The 20,892-nt window shown below is 35.9% G+C and overlaps 4 protein-coding genes across 4 annotated transcripts in view; all 4 read right to left on the bottom strand.

Annotated features, from left to right (window-relative positions):
* The window catches only part of LOTGIDRAFT_168450 (hypothetical protein), a gene marked incomplete at both ends in the record, with an annotated part of 7,271 nt that extends 6,578 nt beyond the window's left edge, over positions 1–693 (bottom strand). The window contains one exon of the mRNA XM_009066331.1: positions 15–693. Coding sequence (XP_009064579.1) covers positions 15–693 — 679 coding nt within the window. The remainder of the gene's footprint in view (positions 1–14) is intronic.
* Positions 694–2,658: 1,965 nt separating this feature from the next.
* On the bottom strand, positions 2,659–4,026 carry LOTGIDRAFT_168451 (hypothetical protein; the record flags this gene model as incomplete). Its single annotated transcript, XM_009066332.1, has 1 exon — positions 2,659–4,026. The coding sequence occupies one exon, from the start codon at positions 4,024–4,026 to the stop codon at positions 2,659–2,661; it is 1,368 nt and encodes a 455-aa protein (XP_009064580.1).
* Positions 4,027–11,830: 7,804 nt separating this feature from the next.
* Positions 11,831–12,649, bottom strand: LOTGIDRAFT_131619 (hypothetical protein; the record flags this gene model as incomplete). Its single annotated transcript, XM_009066333.1, has 1 exon — positions 11,831–12,649. A coding segment is annotated over one exon (819 nt), but the record flags the coding sequence as incomplete, so codon positions are not given.
* A 7,649-nt stretch (positions 12,650–20,298) lies between these two features.
* LOTGIDRAFT_168453 (hypothetical protein) overlaps positions 20,299–20,892 on the bottom strand; it is a gene marked incomplete at both ends in the record, with an annotated part of 2,409 nt that continues 1,815 nt past the window's right edge. Inside the window, one exon of the mRNA XM_009066334.1 lies at positions 20,299–20,523. Within this exon, the coding sequence (XP_009064582.1) occupies positions 20,299–20,523 (225 nt within the window). The remainder of the gene's footprint in view (positions 20,524–20,892) is intronic.

The raw sequence follows: 20,892 nt of genomic DNA on the forward strand, positions 1-20,892 counted from the left end.
CATATTCTCGGTACTCAGATTATCAGCATCAAAATTATTCGGATTGACAGCAGTAGAATTTCTCGGATTAACAGCAGTAGAATTTCTCGGATTAACAGCAATAGAATTTCTCAGATTAGCAGCAGCAGAATCTCTCGGATTAACAACAGCAGAAGTAGTTGGATTCGGATTATCATCAGCAGAAGTACTCGGATTGACAGCAGATTTACTCGGATTATCGTCTATACTGTGGTTGTCAGGATCAACAATATTATTTACATCAGAATTACTCTGGATATCAGTAGGTAATGAATTGTCATTAGGGGATGAAGAGGGTGACAGGTTTATTTGATCAGGGCTCTGGGGAATTTCAACATTCTGGGTTTTTGCTTGGAACTCATCATCTAAGTGTTTAACATAATCTTTGGAATACATTTTTAATGTTGTGACCTGGTTTTGCACATCATCCAACCAAATTTCTGCAGTTTCAAATTCATCCTCGTCATCTATCATTTGAGTATATGCAGTATGTGTTTCCACCAGATTATCAAATGCAGTGTCTATTTTCAAAACTATTTCTTGGATTTCTTCTATTCCCCTTTTTTCATTAATCAGTCTATCTAGTACTTTCCCTAGTCTGGTAATAGCAGCTTTACAGTTTCTTCTTTTCTTCTTGGCTTCTAAGAGCAAGGTTTTCAGTTCCTCTGGTGGCATGTTTAATTTTCAAAAATTCAATCAGTCAAAATTTCACAGGATATGTGACAGATAAACAAAAGTTCAGTAAATGTGACCAGTTTCACAGCAAATACACAATATGTGCCAGTTCTGACTGAATTGTCTCAAATTTCACCAGGATACAGATTAGCAAATATAATACAGTTTACCAGTCATTAAACACAGTAGATTAACATCCAAATTTCTTCAGCATTTCTCCAATCCCGTGGTTAGCAAAGTTCAGGTTTGACTTCTGTCAGAATTCAAATTTTTGTGGATCGTGAGAGTGCATGAAGCCGTCCGGTCTAAGCCCCTGGTAATTGGCCAATTCTATAGAGTTAATAAAACAGATTGATAATACAGTTGGTTCTTTTCTTAGTTTAAATTACTTAGCATCTAATTCACTACATTTACTTTTAGTTATATACTTTTTACTTTTTACTATTTACTTTTCACTTTTTACTATTTACTTTTTACTATTTGAATTCATGACAACACTGGAGGCCATGACCGGAAGCATGGTTATTACAAAAAGTACGGATCAGATTAAACTTATAAAAATATAAGGAAACATTTTGGAACATGGACAGTCAATTCAATAGTCTCTTGCAGAACAACTCTCACTTTCTCTTAAGCTTTCAGTTTTCTTAATATATTGCTGTAACACAGTGACGACACACAGACGCCTATCTGGCGCATAAGCTTTGAAATTCAAAATTACCGGTTTCCTACCAGCTCTAGATTGTTTAACATGTTGCGAAATATGAAATTTATAAACACTTTTTGATTGGTTAATTTCTAACAAATTCAGATCCAGAAAATGTAATGTTTGCCCTCTCTGGGCAGAAACTATTAGCATAAGAAGAACGAGTTTAATTGTTAAGTCCTTTAAAGAAAGTGATCTCACGGGAGATAAAGACCGAAGATAGTTTAAAACAATACGTACATCCCAGACGCTATCATACCTAGGTAGCGCTGGTCTATTATAAAAAATTCTTTTCAGAAATCTACAAACAATAGGGTGAGATCCAATACACTGTCCATCAATGAAAATGAAAGTAGATAAAGCGGAACGGGCAGTATTTATAGCACTGTAACTGAGTCCGTTATTAAACAAATCTAACAGAAAATCCAATATTTGTGCTAGAGATGGTCTAGAGAAATTAATCTGTTCTTTACTACAAAAGTTTGACCACGATCGCAAGTAACAAGAGTACTGCTTCTTTGTTCCAAGTTTCCAGGAATCAAGGATGATCTTGGTTGCCTCTTCAGAAATTCCTCTACTTCCGAGGGAATCCCGGATACCATGAAGGCTGTCAGCTTCATTTTCTGCCAAAATGGATGTATTTCCCCGTTTATAGATGTTACCAGTGACTTCTGCTTGGGTAGTATTAATGGCCTACAACATAAAACATTAAGAATTTGAGAGAACCAAACTTGAGTTGGCCAAAGTGGTGCTACAATGATGCCTCTACATTGATCAGATTTGATTTTTTGTATACATCTAGACAAGAGGCAAAATGGAGGAAAGCAATATACGATTTCTTTATGCCAGTCATGTGTGAAGGCATCAATAAAGGTGGCATTTGGGTCAGGTTTCCAAGCTGAGTACCTATCTAGCTTTAAGTTAAGTCTAGAAGCAAACAAGTCAATTGTAGGTGAGAAATTTAGATACTTTAAGATATTATTAAACACATCCTTATTCAGAGACCATTCAGTTCGGTCTGAAGTTAAATCTCTCGAGGCTGCATCAGCTACATAGTTCATTTTTCCCGCTATGTGAGAAATGGTAATCCAAATATTATGTGAATCGCACCACTCCCAAATCTCCTTCGAAACTTGGTTGCAAGTTGAACATTTGATGCCACCCATGTTTTTAATGTAGCTTACTGCGGTTGAGTTATCTGACTGAATATGCAAGTGACAGTTTAGCTCCGTAGTTAATTAACTCGACGATCTCTCTTTCTATGATTTGAGATTCAGATTCATTTCTGGAGGCCTGTTGTTGTAACGGCCCTTGGACAAAAAAGACTGGTAAGCATGAGGCCGTCTGTTGTTAGAAGAAAAGTTATTGTTGTAGTTGTTAGAGTATGGACCTCTTGGTCTTTGTCGTTCATATGGTGCATTGTATGGATGGTTTCTTATGTTGCGAGAGCTTTTTCTACTAACTCTCTGAGTGAGTTTGCTGGCTGTTGAAACATCCTTCATATTCTTGGCCAGGTCTTCACCCAAAAGTTCAGTGAAAGACACTGGTGCGCTTGGTGCACAAAGAGGTTTGAATTCCTCCTTTAAGTGAGGTTGAATGAATGACTTCCTTCTGAGAATTGCCTCTCTAAAGGCATGAGCGTTCAGGGCAATAGAGTCACCCAGTTTTTCAATAAGTGTTGATACGAGTTTCTTTGGCAAGTCATTTGTTGATTTCAAAATCAGATTCATGGTTTCTGCAACGGCTGTTGAGGTTTTGACCAATCCCGTCTGAATTCGTTGCATTTTACAATCGTTGGTTCTACAGTCACTTGGGATACTATCCCACATGAGTTTGTTTATTTCCTGGGTTTGAAGGGCTGGACAATTTTTGGGTCTTTTATACTTCTTGATTTTGTCTCCTATAAGATCAGCAGCATTTTTACTGCTTTTAAAAGTGAAGGAGCCAGAGACTATGTCCGCTAATCTCTCATCTATGTTATCACCCAGGGTCTCCTCCATAAGTAAATTGCTTTTTAAAAACGATAAAACGTCGTCTGTCTCGTCAGATGTGGCTATTTTCTCCACAGGAGCATTGTTAAGATCAAGTGAGGAACCTTGACTTTTCTCATCTAGCACTGTGTCTATCAGCTTGATAACCGGGTCTACGTCGGTATTGTTTACCGTTCTAAATTGACCCGCATGTACTGAATCTGAGACGTCGTCTTCATCGTATGAAAAATCCGATTCGTAACTTCTCTGTTGATTTGAAGCTATTTGATTTCCTAGACTGCTGATCGAATTGACTATGGAATTCTTCATGTCTCCGACCGAAGAGCATAGACTTTTAATCTCCGTAAGGAGGACTGTAGAGAGATGAGAGTTATCGCCCTTAACCTGGGATGTTGACGGTTGATCAATGTTCGTGACATTGTCCGGTGAAATCGGCTTAGCAGACTTCTCTGGATTTTTTCCCGAAGCTTTGCTTCTCGACTTGGATCCCTTTTTCGCTGTCGAAGCTTCCGATGGCGAGGGACTCGGTGACAGCTCGTGTGCAGGGCGATCATGCGCTTTCTGTACTGATGTCTGTCTGATGTTTCTCGGAGTGGCTTGATCGACTTTAGCCGATTTTAATTTTGCGTCAGCCATGTGAATTCTGTTAGGAATTATATGGCCTAAGTTAGAACAGTATGCAATAACAATATTAATTGTTGTAATTCGGAGAGCGTAACGCCAAGGAATCCGAAATTGCAATAGAATAGAGAGCTCAGTTATGTGCGTCCTATCAGTATGAGATCTAACGCCGCACTGATGTATTGAGGCGCGTGCTGCTATCTCACTGAATCACGTAGTCACGTGATTGGCTGATAGAATCTGTCAAGAATTGGGCCTCCTAGAGTATTTACAGACTTGAATGCTTTTTTAAGAACAAGGGTAACAATTCATACTAAATATTGTTCGATTTTTCTGATTTTCGATAGGGTTCAATATCCATCAAGAATTGTGCCTTCTGGAGTGTAAACGTGCTAAAACTTGAAAGCATTTTCAAGAACAAGGGCAAGAACTCATTCTAATTATTTTTAGATTTTTCTGATTTTCGATAGGGTTCATCCTTGGGTGATTACAAACACTCACACCAAGTTTCGTCAAAATAGGTCGAGAATGGAACCTTCTAAAGTGTTTACGAGCGATTCAAGAACAAGGACTCATACTAAATATTTTTCGAATTTTATACGCCCAGATGGAAATGTGGACGTATATTGCCGTCGCCCCTGTCCGTCCGTCCGTTCACATTTCTTGAAGGCGCAATAGAAACAGTTTTTATCCTATCTTCATGAAACTTGGTATGCATGTATGTATTGATGAGATCTCGGTCAAGGTCGAAAATAGTAATGAACGGATGAATGGTTTCAGAGTTATTGCCCTTGACTTGGTAAAAACGCGTCAAATTTGGCTTGTAGGCACGATATAAACTACAGTTTTTATCCGATCTTGATGAAATTTGATATGTATGTATATATTGATAAGATAAGAATTGGGTCAAAAACGCTTCAAATTTTGCTTGTTGTCATGATACAGGGTGCAGTTTTTATCTGATCTCAATAAACATTGGTATGCATGTATATATTGAGATCTCAAGTTAAAAAATGGTAATAATTGGATGAATGGTTTTGGAGTTATGGCCCTTGAATTAATTCAATGCATCTCATTTGGCATGTAGTAACAATCGGATGATGGGTTTCACATATTAAACCACTTTGTTATCATTTCCGACAGCTGGTAGTGGGTGTATGTTACCTTGCCTGGCAAGCTATCTTTCTGATTTTCAATACGGTTCATCCTTGGGTGATTACAAACAACTTTACCAAGTTTTGTCGAAATCAGTCAAGAATTGTGCCCTGTAAAGTGTTTACGAGCAATTGTGGACGGACCGACGAACGGACGTACCTACCGTCGGATGGACGCATATGGATGACGGCAATATACGCCCCATTTCATGTGGGCGTATAAAAATAGCACGGACTAAATGTATATAATCATTTGCACATTTAGTTGAGTCAGTACTGTGATATATGAATCATCTTGATCCGATTATATTGTTAGGTTAAAAGCGGTTTTATGTAGGTTGTCATTATATAAACTATTTAAGCCAACAAGTAGGCAAACAAAATGTAATCTTATCCGTTGGTGAATTAGGTTTCAATAATCTGTATATAAATATTTCAGGAACATTCATTATCAGAATGTGCAGTAATGGCGAAGAGATGCATAGCGGATGTCGACCTCAGGTGTTGGACGGAAGTAGAGCAAATGTATGTTTTCATAGATGTTATGAAGATTCATGTAATACCACAAACAATAACAAGCCTTGTATTGTATTAATAACCATGTGTGTTGTAGTCAAATTACTGTGTAAGACAATCTGGTGATTGTGAAGCTAATGTGTTTAAATTGATGTTCCGTCCCTTGTGACATGACATCCTTTGGTGATTAGATGTGAATACTAATCAGCTGTTGTGAGAAGACTTAAACCTTCTGATACTCTTTATCAGTGGCAATTATCATGTGTGTGCCTGTCACAATTATAACTAACCATTATTCAGAATAGAGGCATTAATACCTAAATTAATTGAAATAGATAAGTGTATTATTTCAGAGAAATGGCTGCTTATCGAAACGAGTGGTGTATATTTTTAAGTTTTGTCCTCCCACTCGGTCTATCTTAAATCTTCAGAGAATGTAATAAACCAAAAAAGGATACAATTCTCCAATAGAGATTACCCCTTTATCACTCGTCTACAATGATGATCACATGCCTATTTACAACCTAACAAAACTGATACAGCAATTGAAAGTGACGAGAGTTTGATCGGATTTGAATTTTCATAAATACTTTTCGGCAGCTCTGTTTTTGCGAAACGTGACTTAAATTCTGTTTAATTTGTAAAAGAGATTCTAATTTCATGTATACTGTAATTTTCATATTTTTGTATTAGGACTACAATGTTCATTCATGCCACTGGATCAAAGTTTTGCTTCAAAGTAATCCAGGTTTACTAAATCTAGCGAATTATCGATTCCAAATGTTGCCAGTTGTGAGAAGTCGTTAACATTCTAGTTGATCTCAGATCCTGCCAGATGCAATGTCGAGATGAGTCAAAAAGCAACATTTTACTAGTGTATTGTGATCTTCTCTATTGATATAATGAAATATGTTCGTAGATACATATATATCACGCTAATTCCAGTCGAGGTTAATAGTATTTTGAATATGTTCAATTTTCTAATGAAATATAATATTATTCTGCCTGGACCATGAAATATATCGTGAGCTAACTATTTTTGTCACATGTAAAATAAAAGAGTTGTTCATTAACATTACTTTTCATCAATTATTTTATCATATAATAGCAAAAAGAGGGAATCAAGGGTGATATTGATTGTACTTCAGCCAATACTCACCAGCCTAGAGTACATTCTTGTGAGCTAAGAGACGGTATATTAGCTCTTCTACATTTTCAGTGGACAATTTTATCAATAAGTGACACTAATTCCTATGGACACGGATTATTTTTTTATTCTGAAAGCATCTGTTTCTGCCTTGTGAGTTACAAATAAAAACTCTTGAATATATATTTCAATTGACTCTACATCAGTATCTGGAAGATCCAGTAATACCCCCTAATTCATATTGACAGTAGGCTAGTAATAAATGTATGGTCTGGCGGAATCGAGACGTTAATGGCTGGAGCCGTTGGTAAAACTGACTTGTGAAAACGAAAGAGTGAAGACCTTGTCTAGGTTATAATGTTATCTGTAAACTATCCGTCTACATTAAAAGTAATTGTCGGTAAAAACGCATCAGTTGTACTAAGCAACAAGTTGACAAGTTGTGTGCAACAATTCCCAGTGACATGAAAGGAGCGTTTTAAAGGACCCCCCACCCCCTAGTCAAAACGGTCACGCTATGCCCCCTGTATTTTGCACCAAAGAAAACGGTTACTGTGGGTGATTTTGCAAACTTGGAGATTTTTCAGCTAAAGGGACTCTATAATTATTGTTTGAAATTTGGTTAACATGACACGAAAGTATTTTTACGCCGTATATTTCCGTCAAGGCTGTCCGTCGGTCTACATTAAAAACTATATAGTTTTTATCTGATTTAAGTGAAAATTTAACAATTTTTCGATGAAAGGTTTTTTAGTCATTGCCCTTGACGTAAAACGCTCTATAAAGAATCTAACTAAATATTGTCTTTTTATAGTATGTGTATATTGAGGTTTTCAACAATACTTGTAATTTGTTAAAGAGTTTGCTTACCCCGTAATATAAATTAATACTATAACTCTACAGGTATCACTGTGCGAGTAAGCGTTATATATGGTACAAATACGATTAAAAAATATTCCAAGCTGAAACATGTCACAATTAATCGAGTCCCATCTGTTATAAACTCGACTCCCGTCAGCAATACATAGAACCACGAATGAAAGTAAAATAACTCGAAGCAATGATGTTAAAAATAAATCCGTAAAGTAAAGAAATATGCTAACCTTAAATAAAACAAATCTCTCATAAATAGATTGGTTGCTAAGGATTTCACTGAATTGTGCAACGATTTGTATTGTTTAGGGATAATGATTAACTTTGTTTTGTACCCACGTTTTACTGTTTCATTGTATACTCAATAAATGAACAATGACGACAAAACAGAAAGGAACCAAAGGAAGGATGACATTTTGCCAGGAAACACATACCGTCTTCAGCAATTTGCATGGCAGGTATCAAAAGCAAAGATAAGAAATATAACACTCAGTTACCAAACTTAATTGGAACATGAAAGTTAGTTAACACGAAGAAACTATTTCTTAGTGATTAAAGAATAACATTCGCGTGGCTTACCACCTGCGTTGGAACAAAATAAAAAAAGAACTGCTCCTGAATGTTCTTCATTTTTTCTAACACGGCTTGTCTCAGTAAAAAAACAACATATAGAAACATAAGTATTAAATGTCACGAAGACATGAGAAAATAAAAGACCGACTTATGTGATGAAAAACACTGCTTCTTGTAGACTTTCTGGCTTCTGATATGTCGGCAAACCATTTGACTTCATCAATATTTTACAGTGTGGAAAACAATATCCATGATGTTGATAGGCTCTTTAAGAAAATAACCAGGGCTTTAAATTATCGTAATAATCAAGGTTTTTGTTAACTAGATATAAATTTTCTATTTTCGCTGTATGTGTAGTTGCTCCAGATCAAAGCCAGTCTGTACTAAGGGATTAAAGCCTAGCATTTGAACTACTTTATGCCTCGGTTTGTTGAATCAGACATCAGATAAGCACAAGTAATCTAAAGGGACAACATTTTTCTTAATGAAAGTTATAAGCTAGATACAGTGAAATCAATATGTCTTGGTTATTAATGGAGTAAAACTGTGGACACTGTGAAAATATGGGAGCTTACAACTCCAACGTTAAACGCAGGGTCTGGAATAGAAAAGGTTTACCAACTCTGTCGCTTCAAAGCCTCTGAAGAAATTTCGTAAAAAGAAAATGACAAGACAAAATGAAAATCGAAAGCATTGTTGTAAGCATCTGAATATACCAGACAATGAAAAATGTTTCCACTATTTAAAATATTGCCCTATGCATCAAACAGAACATGAACATTTTGTCACTCAGTGTGAAACTCTGGGTAACACCATGATTCAGGTTCTGTTTCAATATTACTAAATCAGACTTATATAAATGAGGGAAATAGAAATGTATAATCAGACGTTTTTAGTTTTGCCATTCTGATTACGATATCGAGATTTGCATAACAGAATACTTTTTCTATTTCGTGCAGATTTATTGAGCTGTTTGTTTCAAAGTCAGTTCTTAGTCAAAATGTGAAAATAAGAAGTTTAAATTAATAAATCATAGGACACGATTTAACAGTCATCCAGCGAGAACCATCTTTTGAAAATATTCCCTTCTATTGTCATCTATAAAGCGACTTTTACAGCACCCTATTCCTTCAATACTGAGATCGATTGTAGAAGGACTCATTAAAATGCATTCAATCCCAAAAAAATGTCTCAATTTGAATTATTGTTTAAAAGATAAACAAAATCAATATTGTTAAGCACAAATTACTATAAATTCTTTTCTAAAATGAAATAATTAGCAACATTTATTTTACATCAAACAACAATCCAATTCTATTTTTTGATAATTTACTGATATTCATTGATTTTTTAGCTTACGAAATGCCCCTCAGCCAATACTCTATTGAACAAACTATATTAAGAAGTTGAGTATTCCTGAATATTTAGTTACATAACCTCAACAAATGGTATGGAGAAATTAAAGTATTTGTTGATGTTGAAGTCAATACTCTAATCGCTTTATAACAATGAGATTTACTAATACATATCATTTAATCTGGGAAATATGTCTTGCTTTCTTGGGTGTTCAGATGTACATTGACTCATTGTAATTCCACTCGTTGAAGATGGCAGCCAATGCATCTTGACTATATAAGTTATGTTTTTTGACAAGGAATTTTAAAACGGCTGGTATTTCCAAATGGTTCAACCTAAAAAGAAAAATATCTAATAACCATTTATATATTATGAAGTCTTAATATTATGACGTAGCTTTAATACTTTTTGAAAATCCTGAAAAGAAAAGTGTCGTTTGTTATATAGTGAGAGATGTGGAACATCACCATAGCTGAAGGGAGCTCACTCGTTATATAGGTTTTTCTCGGAATTGGGACATTAAGTTATTGTTTATCGCATGCCTTTTTTTATACGCTTACATGAAAATTTTAGCATATTTTTTCGTCACCACCGTTCATCCGCCAGCAAAACTCTTAGAGTAAGTGAGATTGAATCTAGAGTTTAAGCTGAATTTTGATAAAACTTGTTAAGTATTTGCAGAATTGTGAGATCTTGATCGAGTCTATTTTCACGACATTTTGATAAAAAATTAAAAAGTTATTGCCCTTGACATATACAAATTGCATATAAATCGGACTATTAGCATGAAAATTAATGTGTAAGTCAATGTTCAATATTGAATATCACAGTACAGTAAAAAAAAATGTTTGACATAGCATTTCAATAGTTGACCCAGAACAAGAGAATACATAACAATCTTGTCAGATCATGGATAGTCAGTTGAGTCACATGCAGTATACTTGTAAATAATCTTTGTTAAAACTCTTCAAAAGAAGCTTGTTAGCACGATAGATGCGAGAGTTGCAGTTTTGTATGAAACATGGTATGCTTATACGAATTCATCTGATCTTGGACTAGTCGAAGGCGATTATTGACAATATTCCAATCAAGAGTTCTTCTTCTTGATTGAAAATCCGTTTGATATCTTGATAAATGGGGGTATTTCATCAGCCTTGGTTAAAACTGAACTGCTTCCGTGGGCGTATAGATATACTACAATCAAGTCTATCATACAAAATTTATTAACTGAAAGGCACTATTAAATAAACGTTTGAAATGTATAACAGACAATAAAAAGTAGGAGACTAACCAGTGATAGTCTAGGTGAGTTTGCTGTAGAATATTGTTCATTACATAAATCACTAAAACAACAATATTGTACAAACAATATAGAGTTTCTTTCTTCCGTAACATTTTCACATTCCTCTTCGTTATTTACACATCCAACATCAGTACGAAATGCACTGCCGGTACGATCTGTACTATGTCTTACCTAAATATAAAAGAAAATTTCTTACATTAAACATTAAATGTTACTAAAAATCAACTATATTTTTGGGTTGTGGTAGCTTTGGGCGAAATATACAACGCAGCCTAATGAGAGGGGCGGGGGATAAATTCTTTGTAATGGAACCTTGCGCACACATGCTAAAGAAAAGTGCCGGTATTACATTATTCTGTTTCTGCAGGCATTATAGGAAATCATAATGCGATATACTCATAATATACTCATGGATTAATAAAAGTATAAGCTAATGAACCTCAAGACGATCGGATGTAATCAACCAGGGAAATAACTCCAAGAAGACATTAGGAACAATACAATTGCCGGTTGTAATCATTCTTAGTGGCCAGCACCGTTTTAATATCATCCGATGGTTTGACAAATTCATATTTTTGCCAAGAGGGAAAAGCTCTGCTGCAGTGGCCGCCTTGAAGACACATATAGTCTATATACATATGTATAGCATAAATACATGTACCTTCGTTCATAGATGACGATTCAAATACTTACGTAGCAGTTTGTAGAGGTGAAACATGTTTCAACAGACTCCCCCAGTATAGCATCATTTAAACACCTTGTCCCTTTGCAGTTTATAGAGTAACACCTGGTCTGCCATGTGAAACAAAGTCAGCATGAATTAGATTATTAACAACGGCATTCAAGAAAAAAAAAACAATTTGTGGGCTATGTTTAAATATAATGAAAAACCGTTCCTTAGTGAAAAAAGCCAATACTTAATGATGTATTTAATATCAGTATTGTAATCAAATAAGCACAGTAGGATACAAGGTGAAGGTAGACAGAACTTACCATCTCAACTGATACTGATGTTGAAGATGTGAAATCAGTATTTCTGGATGTTTCTATATCAGTAGTACCATTGCTATCCGTGGTGTTTGTAACCATCGGCTTCGTAGTCCAATTAACCGAAGACGTCGCAGACTGGCCTGTGGTAGCCGCTGTTGTCGATTGTACTGGTGATTGTTCAGATGTAAACTTCTCCGTGGTCGAAAAAGTAATAGGCTCTTGGGATATTTCTAATGAAGTTTGCTCTATTGTCGCTGTTGTTGGTGAGTCTGTACTAGATGTTTCTGTCGTCAACTGTTCTATAAGTGATGTGGTTGTGGACTTATCCGTTGTTGTAGACTGCTCTAAGGTTGGAATAGTTGTTGTCCATTGCTCTATGGTTGATAAGGTTGAAGACTGTTCCAAGTCTACCGTTGTTGTAGTTTGTTTTGTTGTTGTTGTCTTCTCTTTGGTCGATTGTTCTGTGATTGCTGTAGACTTAAGTGTTGTCAGATCCACTGTAGACGACTTCATTGTCGATTTTGTTGACTCTGTTGCTGATGCTTCGGTTGTAGACTGTTCTGGGGTTGATGGGGTGTTGGGTAGTTCTGTTGTCGTACCCTTGTCTATGGTTGTAGATTGCTCTGTTGTAGACCGCTCTGCAGTAAAAGTAGATTGCTGTGCAGTCTGTCCTGGTGTGTTCTGAACTGTGGATGAAAACATCGTGGCTGTCTCTGTTGTTTCTACTGTTGATGATGCTTTTGTCACTGGTTCTGTTGTAGACTCCTCATGGGTAGAATAATCTGTTGATGTTGTCACCGTCGATGCAGTCTGCTCTGAAGTTTCTGCTGAATGTGTCACTGGTTCTGTTGTAGACTCCTCATGGGTAGAATAATCTGTTGATGTTGTCACCGTCGATGCAGTCTGCTCTGAAGTTTCTGCTGAATGTGTCACTGGTTCTGTTGTAGACTCCCCATGGGAAGAATAATCTGTTGATGTTGTCACCGTCGATGCAGTCTGCTCTGAAGTTTCTGCTGAATGTGTCACTGGTTCTGTTGTAGACTCCCCATGGGAAGAATAATCTGTTGATGTTGTCACCGTCGATGTAGTCTGCTCTGAAGTTTCTGCTGATTGTGTCACTAGTTCTGTTGTAGACTCCCCATGGGAAGAATAATCTGTTGATGTTGTCACCGTCGATGTAGTCTGCTCTGAAGTTTCTGCTGATTGTGTCACTGGTTCTGTTGTAGACTCCCCATGGGAAGAATAATCTGTTGATGTTGTCACCGTCGATGTAGTCTGCTCTGAAATTTCTGCTGAATGTGTCACTAGTTCTGTTGTAGACTCCTCATGGGTAGAATAATCAGTTGATGTTGTCACCATGGATGTAGTCTGCTCTGAAGTTCCTGCTGGATGTGTCAATGGTACTGTTGTAGGCTCTCCTATTACAGTGGTATCTGAAGCTGCTGATGTCCACAAATCTTGTGTTGATGGGTCAGATGTTGCTGTTGTAGGTTGCTCTGTTATAAGTGTTGTTGGGTATAGGTTTGTTGTCGTTATTATGTCCTCTACTGTCGTCATTGTGGAAAGGAAACCAGTTGTAAGGTGTTGTTTTGTTGATTCTGATGTTTCTATTGTGGTTATCATTACTGTTGTAGACTGCTCTGTTGACACTTCTGTAGACTGTGTTGGTGCAGTAGGAAGATCTGTTGTTGATTCTCCTGTCGGCTGCTCCGTTATTGCTACCGTGGATTGATCTGTTGTTGTTTTAGGTTCTGATGTTGATGCTTCTGTAGACTGTTCTGATGAAGCTGTTGTAAAATAATCTGTTGTTGATACTCCAGTAGACTGTTCTGTCACTACATCGACTGTGGACTGCCCTGTGGTAGATTCTGATGAGGGTTTTTCAGACGTTGATGTTGTAATAGACTGCCCAGGAGTTGAATAATGTTGTGTTGTTGATTCCGTTGTCATTGTTGACAGCGTAACGTGCTGTGTAGAATGTTCTGTTGTTTCAGCTGCTGTAGACAGTTCTGTTGTTTCTCCTGCTGTGGACAACTTTATTGTTTCTTCTGCTGTGGACAGCTCTGTTGTTTCTACTGCTGTGGACAGTTCTGTTGTTCCTCCTGCTGTAGATAGATCTGCTGTTTCTACTGATGTGGACAGGTCTGTTGTTGTGGGCAAGTCTGTTGTTTCTCTTACTGTGGACTGGTCTGATGTTTCTCCTACTGTGGGCAGGTCTGTTGGTTCTCTTGCTGTGGACAGGTCGGTTATTTCTACTGATGTGGGGAGCTCTGTTGATTCTCTTGCTGTGGACAGGTTGATGGTTTCAAATGATGTGGGCAGCTCTGTTGTTTCTCTTGCTGTGGACAGGTCGGTTGTTTCAACTGATGTGGGCAGCTTTGTTGTTTCTCCTGCTGTGGGCAGGTCTGTTGTCTCTCCTGCTGTGGGCGGCTCTGTTGTTTCTCCCGCTGTGGGCATGTCTGTTGTTTCTCCTGCTGTGGGCGGCACTGTTGTTTCTCCTGCTGTGGACAGGTTTGGTCTTTCTCCTGTTGTGGTTGAATATGTGTTATGAACCTGCGTTGTTATTGTTTCAAAATAGGTGGATTCGGAGATGAAATTGGTGACATCGGGTGTCAGAGTGGACGCAGTGGTTGAAACAGCATGGATTTCTGAAAAAAAAACTCTAGCACTTAGAATTATTATGATTATCCAAAACAATATAACCTTTTGATCACATTTAACCTAAATAAAAATAAATCTATATATTTCTTGAATTAAATGGATCAATCATATATTATATTTGATAGGAATATATTTAATCCATGAACACATACCTGCAAGATATGACATGCAGGAAACAATCAGTATTGTTAAAATCATGTTTAATGACCAGTTCTTCTTTTATTCTGTAACGATTTATCAAGTTAAAAAAATGGAAGTCGTAAAACGGTAAACTAATATTTAAAATTCATTATGCATTTGGAATATTATAAATAGCGTTCATAAAGGTTATATATATTTTAAAAAAACCTAAAAAAAAACTTTGGATTGGTATATTAAAAGTGGCGAAACAGTAAAATAAAATGTAATATTTAACTTACGTTTTACCTACTCTGTCGTCGATAAACCATTCTTCTTGGTTTCTCTTACACAATTTGTGATTTTTATTACTTGATTTGACAGTTATTGTAATAAAACACTTTTACCATTGGCATTTTCACTGTTAATTTGTTCAGTTAAATATTTTACTACACAAGGCCACCAAATAACAGTATACAGCAATAATGTAATAATGAAATAATAAATGTTTTATGTTTTTTTTGTGCGAAAGTGAAGGGGTTCAGCTCCGGCTTACGATTACTTCATAGTAGTAGAGAACATGCAACGTGCATAGCATAGAACTAATTTTCTCATGATCTCGAAATGTGACATGACAGGCCTTCCGATCTGCTTTGCAGCGATAAACCAGGGTAACAAAATCCAATATTGGACATAGAGAGGCTGGATAGAAAGGATTGCCACAGTTTATTGAAAGGAAATTTTACAGAAAATATTTACAGTGTATAGTAATTATCTAGTAGTTTATATCAAGTGGGCTTTAAACACCTTCACTTATACTTCAAGTTATAATTATTATAATAAAAGTTAGTATCTTGTTAACACTTACTTGTAGAGCAAATAATTTAATTGGTTTACAAGTACTATGGCCCCTACCACCTTAGCAACGAATTGATTAAAATTGCACCTTATATGAAACATTCTCTGGATACATCTCTGGTAGATATTTCTCAATAACGAATCATCTTCCGGAACATCTGATGTCGACTCTTTTTGAAACTAAGCAAATAATAACTTTATTGTGCAATACACTGTTAATTTATTCAATATATACTATAGTTAAATCAATAATAAATAAATTTTAATTTAGAAATATTTATATAATTTTCAACAATGATACGAAATATTGACTTCCAATGATATTCCATACTAAATAATATTTAGTAAATATGTACAAGCGAACATAAAAGTTGTATCATGAACATGAATATGTGGATTTGAACACTACTGGTCTGGTTTACAACGGGTTTTACAGATATACATTCCTTATATGCTTCTACTTCTTGTTCACATTCTTCCTTTCCATAACAAGCATGTATATTACATTCAGTCTAAAATACAACAGTTATCAATACATTTATCTGTTTGAATTAAAATTTTATTCGAATCAATTGGCAATTATTTTGTTAAAATTAATTTTGTTGAAATTAATATAAAGACGTACTAATTTGACTATCAATTAAATTATGATATTAAAAAGCAGAGCAGAATTTCCTTAGATACTAACCCCTTCCCTTTTCTTCTTTCTAGAATTGCCAGAACCAGGAGTATCCATAGTTGTGCTGTGGCTGTCTTTGGAACCGGATAAAGATCCCTTTGAAGTTACTTTTGTTTGGCGGTGTGTTATTAAGAGTGGGGTAGTAATTGATTTTTTGGCAAAGCTTGGGCCAGCTCTATGGACAGTTTTGGGCTTAGTGACTTGATCAGATTTACAGGTAAAGGATTTTGTTATAGTGTTTGCTGTTGTGGAACCTGGTCTAACTTCAGTTCTGTTAACATCCGTGGGCCGAGTGACCATCGTGAATAGACTAGGAGTTGATAAATGTGTTCTTGAAAGTAGGGTAATGATAGGACCAGAAGAGAAAGAGTCAGTTAGAGTGCTTTCAACACTTGGAGTAGGTGTTGTTGTATTTTTCGTTTTAGAAATGGGGGTCACAGTGGAGCCTGTTGTTGAACTTGGGGCTCTTGATATGGAATGCTTTGTAGAAAGTGGGGTAATGGTAGAGCTCGAGACTGTTCCAGTGATAGTTGTAGAGGAGCTAAGATTTGATGTGGAATGCTTTGTAAACTGTGGGGTAATGGTGAGTCGTGTTGTAGAGCTAGTATCAGTTCTACTGATAGTTCTGTACTGAGTGGCATGGCCAGTTGTAGAGGGGCTGGGATTTGATGTGAAATGCTTCGTAGAAAGTGGGGTAATGGTGGAGCGTGTTGCAGAGCTAGACGCAGACCTATTGACAATTGTAGTTGTGTTCTGTGTGGAATTGGCAGTTGTAGAAGGACTAGGATTAGGTGTGAGACGGTTTGTAAAGTGTTGGGTGATAGTGTGATCCAATGTAGAGTTAGAAGCAGTTCCATTGACAGTAGACCGAAGACCATAAGAGAAAGAGCCAGTTCGAGTGCCTTGGCCATTTGGATTAAATTTTGTTTTGGGATTCGTTTTAGAGATTAGGGTACTAGTGGAGTCTGTTGTTGAGCTTGGGACGGTTTCATTAACAGCTGTGTCTTGAGCGACATGGGCAATTGTAGTGGTTTTAGGATTTGATGTGAGGCGAGTTATAAAGAGTGGGGTGATAGCAGAGTCAGAAGAGATAGAAGCAGTTCCTTTGACAGTAGACCTAGTGACTTGAACAGTCGAATTATTGACACGTCTTTTCGAGCTATTGCTTTGAACAACCGTAGATAGATCAGGGCTTGTGGAATTTGTTACAGACACACGGGGAGTTGTGTTGCCTGCCGTAGAGCTTGATTCAATTTTATTATCAATTGTATTCTGAGCCGAATGTGCAATTAGAGAGGAATTAGACTTTGTCATGAAATTTGAAGAGGGCTCCGATGTAGTTCCATTTACATCTTTGGATTGATAACTTGTTACTGGGATAGATGGTGATCCACGAGTACTTTTCTGATCAATTGTAGGGTTTGTTTTTGTGTCCCTGTTTTCTAAGGATTTGGAGGATAAATATTTGTATCGCCCAGGTGTTGAATTGATCAGTTGCATCCTTAAATCTTCTGATATTTCATCTGTTGAAGGACTGCTAGGTTTCAGTTCAGATTCGGTATGCTTAATGTCACTTTCTTTTGTATTCGACTTGAAGAATAATTCCACTGTTTCAGAAATAAGGGAGCGAAACTTCTTATTCAGCGTCCATAAGTCAAATAACTGAGCAGTAGAAAACGAATCTATTGCCGTTTTCTTAATTATACTGGGCTCTATCTTTGGAGCAGCTTTGGCAAAGAATTTATCAGTTTCCCCTATACTAACTTCTTCATCACTCCCCAAATCATCACCCGATTTGACCAATGTAGTTACAACTATGATAGTACATATACCTGTAATATATTGTGAAAATACTCTTTATAGAATCATATCAATATTTGAGAATTTTTTTAAACTTCTGAGCAGAAGTCTTGTTAGGTTTCATGTTTTGCCACGACTGCGTCCCCAACTTTAACAGATTAACCTCAACCATGCATCTACTGATCATAGAGTTAAAATTCACATGATTAATTATGTAGCGCCTTATAAAGGGGGCGTCAATTGTATTACTGCGTATAAGGTGAAAAGATTTGTCAGAAACGATCTTTCAGGGCCAATTTTCATGAAAAGATATTCCTTAATGCGAAAAGAACATTGCATAGCTCAGAGATTGTTTTTGTTCAATATAAATCGATATAATTATAAGTGAAAAACAAAATGTTCTGGTTGCCTTTCAATTTTGTTTTGTAAGATATGTGCACCAAACTCAATGGCGTACATAGTTTTCTGCGAGCAATTTAATTTTCAAATTACCTAGTATTATGTACCCAAAAAGAACAGAAAAAAGTCTTACCCGAAAGAAGTTTACAAGTAATCATTTTGAATTTCGAACCTCTGTTCACAAATCAAACTTTTTAAATCAAGTAAGTAAGAGTGAGTCAATGTTAATTAACGATTTAGTTTTATTAGATGTACTTTTAGGGAGATAGTATTTGGATTCAATTGGTCTTGAACAATGGTCTGTTCTTTACAATACATGATTCAGTCAGTTGATAGAAAAACCAAATTGTTATTAAATTCATATTAACTGAATGAACAATATTATTCTTTCTTCTTTGTATGGACTGTAAATGTAGGTTTACGTCAAATAAGTACATTCCAAGACTATGACTGTGATAGCCAATTTAAATATTTTAACATCACATTTGAGTCGAAGTATGTAAATGTGATGTCACTATTTAACTTTTCCTGGTTTAGTTTGGAAAGGGTTATCACTATTTCTTATATGAGTTCAAGTACAACTGCATTTGGCTAACCATAGGTAAATGTTATCGATAAAGTGTGTTTTGGTCACGATTTCACAACATTTGTAGATTTCTTCATCTTGCGGATTAAATATTCTAGTGGCAGCAGGAGAGAGAGATAATTTAACAGTGAAGATTGAACGTATATAGATAGATAATTTATTCAGGCATCTTGTGATAAATTTTATGAACATGTATATATTAAAAGAGAAAGCTACCCCGTGTATCCCCAAAATGCCAAATTGACAATTCCAGTCGAAATGTTGTATGAATGTTCTTTAGATCTTGGGCTCTTACATTTAATCACATATTTTGTAAAGGCATTAGTTTAATATTAATAATGATTATATTAATTTAATTAATATTTATAATGAAGAACAATACAAATATTTATTTTTATCCACATTTATTTACTTAGAATCTCGTGGCCACGACCTACACTCAAAATGACTCTTTGGATATGAACCAGAATGATAATGAATATGGTATCGTAAAATGTCATTCTATCGTAAGTCCATTCCTGTAGTTATAACCTATGAGCTCTACCTTTTCGCAGCAAGTAAGATTTATAAGACATTTATACAATATGGGAAATAGCAACCCGTGGCCACGACTTAGCTATCTCGTGGCCACGACATGGTAAATCATTGCTTAGTCGTGGCCACGAGATGCTAAGTCGTGGCCTCGAGTTATATTTTTATTTTTCTCGTGTCCCGTCCGCTTTCGTATATGTATGACATTACAAATTCAAATAACAATCTGCTTCAGGGGCTTGGCTTTAAGGCACCACTAAATGACGTTCTAATGTTCGAAGAGAATAAACAATCATATTAAAACACATATACTACATAACATGCATATATACAAGATTAACTATGTGCAGTATGTGGCATTTGCCTTATTAAAGCAACACATATATTTGCTTGTAGCAAACTTTACTAGATTTTAAAACTTAAAAAATACGATAAGGGTACATTGGCTCGCAAAAAATCGGTTTATATATTTGATTTTCTATAATCCAACCCCATTATCTGAATTACTTGAATTAATCGAAACTTTATAATTACTTAGATTCGAAGTGTGCGACGCATAGAGACATTAAATAATAAATATGCTTCAAACAGTAATGCGATAGGATTTTAATGGAAGAAATGCTGCAGTTCAACTTTGTACCAGTTGATTTCAACTTCTTATTATTATAAACAAACTAAACTAATGTAATAATTTTAAATGAACCACGCTTCTTTTGAATAAAACTGTAGAATTATGAAACATTTTTACAAAACATAATATCGGAATGTGTGAAACACGGAGACAGTCAAAAGAGCGAAGACACTGCTGAATGTAGAAGCCATATTAGATAATAATTTAACATCATTATTACAATGTACTGTATCACAACAATTTGTGATCTTTTCTGTTCCAGTACTACTTGTTATAATTTCTAATTCACAAGTTCCAGTTCTACAACCAGTGGAATATATATCATTATCTTTACTGATCTGAAAAAAAAAAATAACGATATTGGTAACCTATAATCTTGCTAGGATTATCTTTTTCTGTTTCATTTGATTATTGCTATTTATAACAGAGGGGTAACCACATTTAGCCCACGTGTAAGTTCCATTGACGATAATCACAGTCAAATGAAGTCAATCATTTCGTTGTTCAACTATTAGGGTATGCAAAGCCTCAATCCCACCTGAAATTTAGGAATCTGCGATGGTCAGCGATGTGGAAAAGTTTTGCGATGCCTTGTGATGGATAGCGAAAAAATTGTAGGAAAAAATGGAGCAGTCCCATTAAATTTGCAAAGAAGATGATTCTGCAAAGGTCCGCGTAATATAAGGCGACAATTCTGCGATGTTCGC

This window comes from Lottia gigantea, assembly GCF_000327385.1.
Source record: "Lottia gigantea unplaced genomic scaffold LOTGIsca_75, whole genome shotgun sequence".
Classification (NCBI taxonomy): Eukaryota; Metazoa; Mollusca; class Gastropoda; family Lottiidae; genus Lottia; species Lottia gigantea.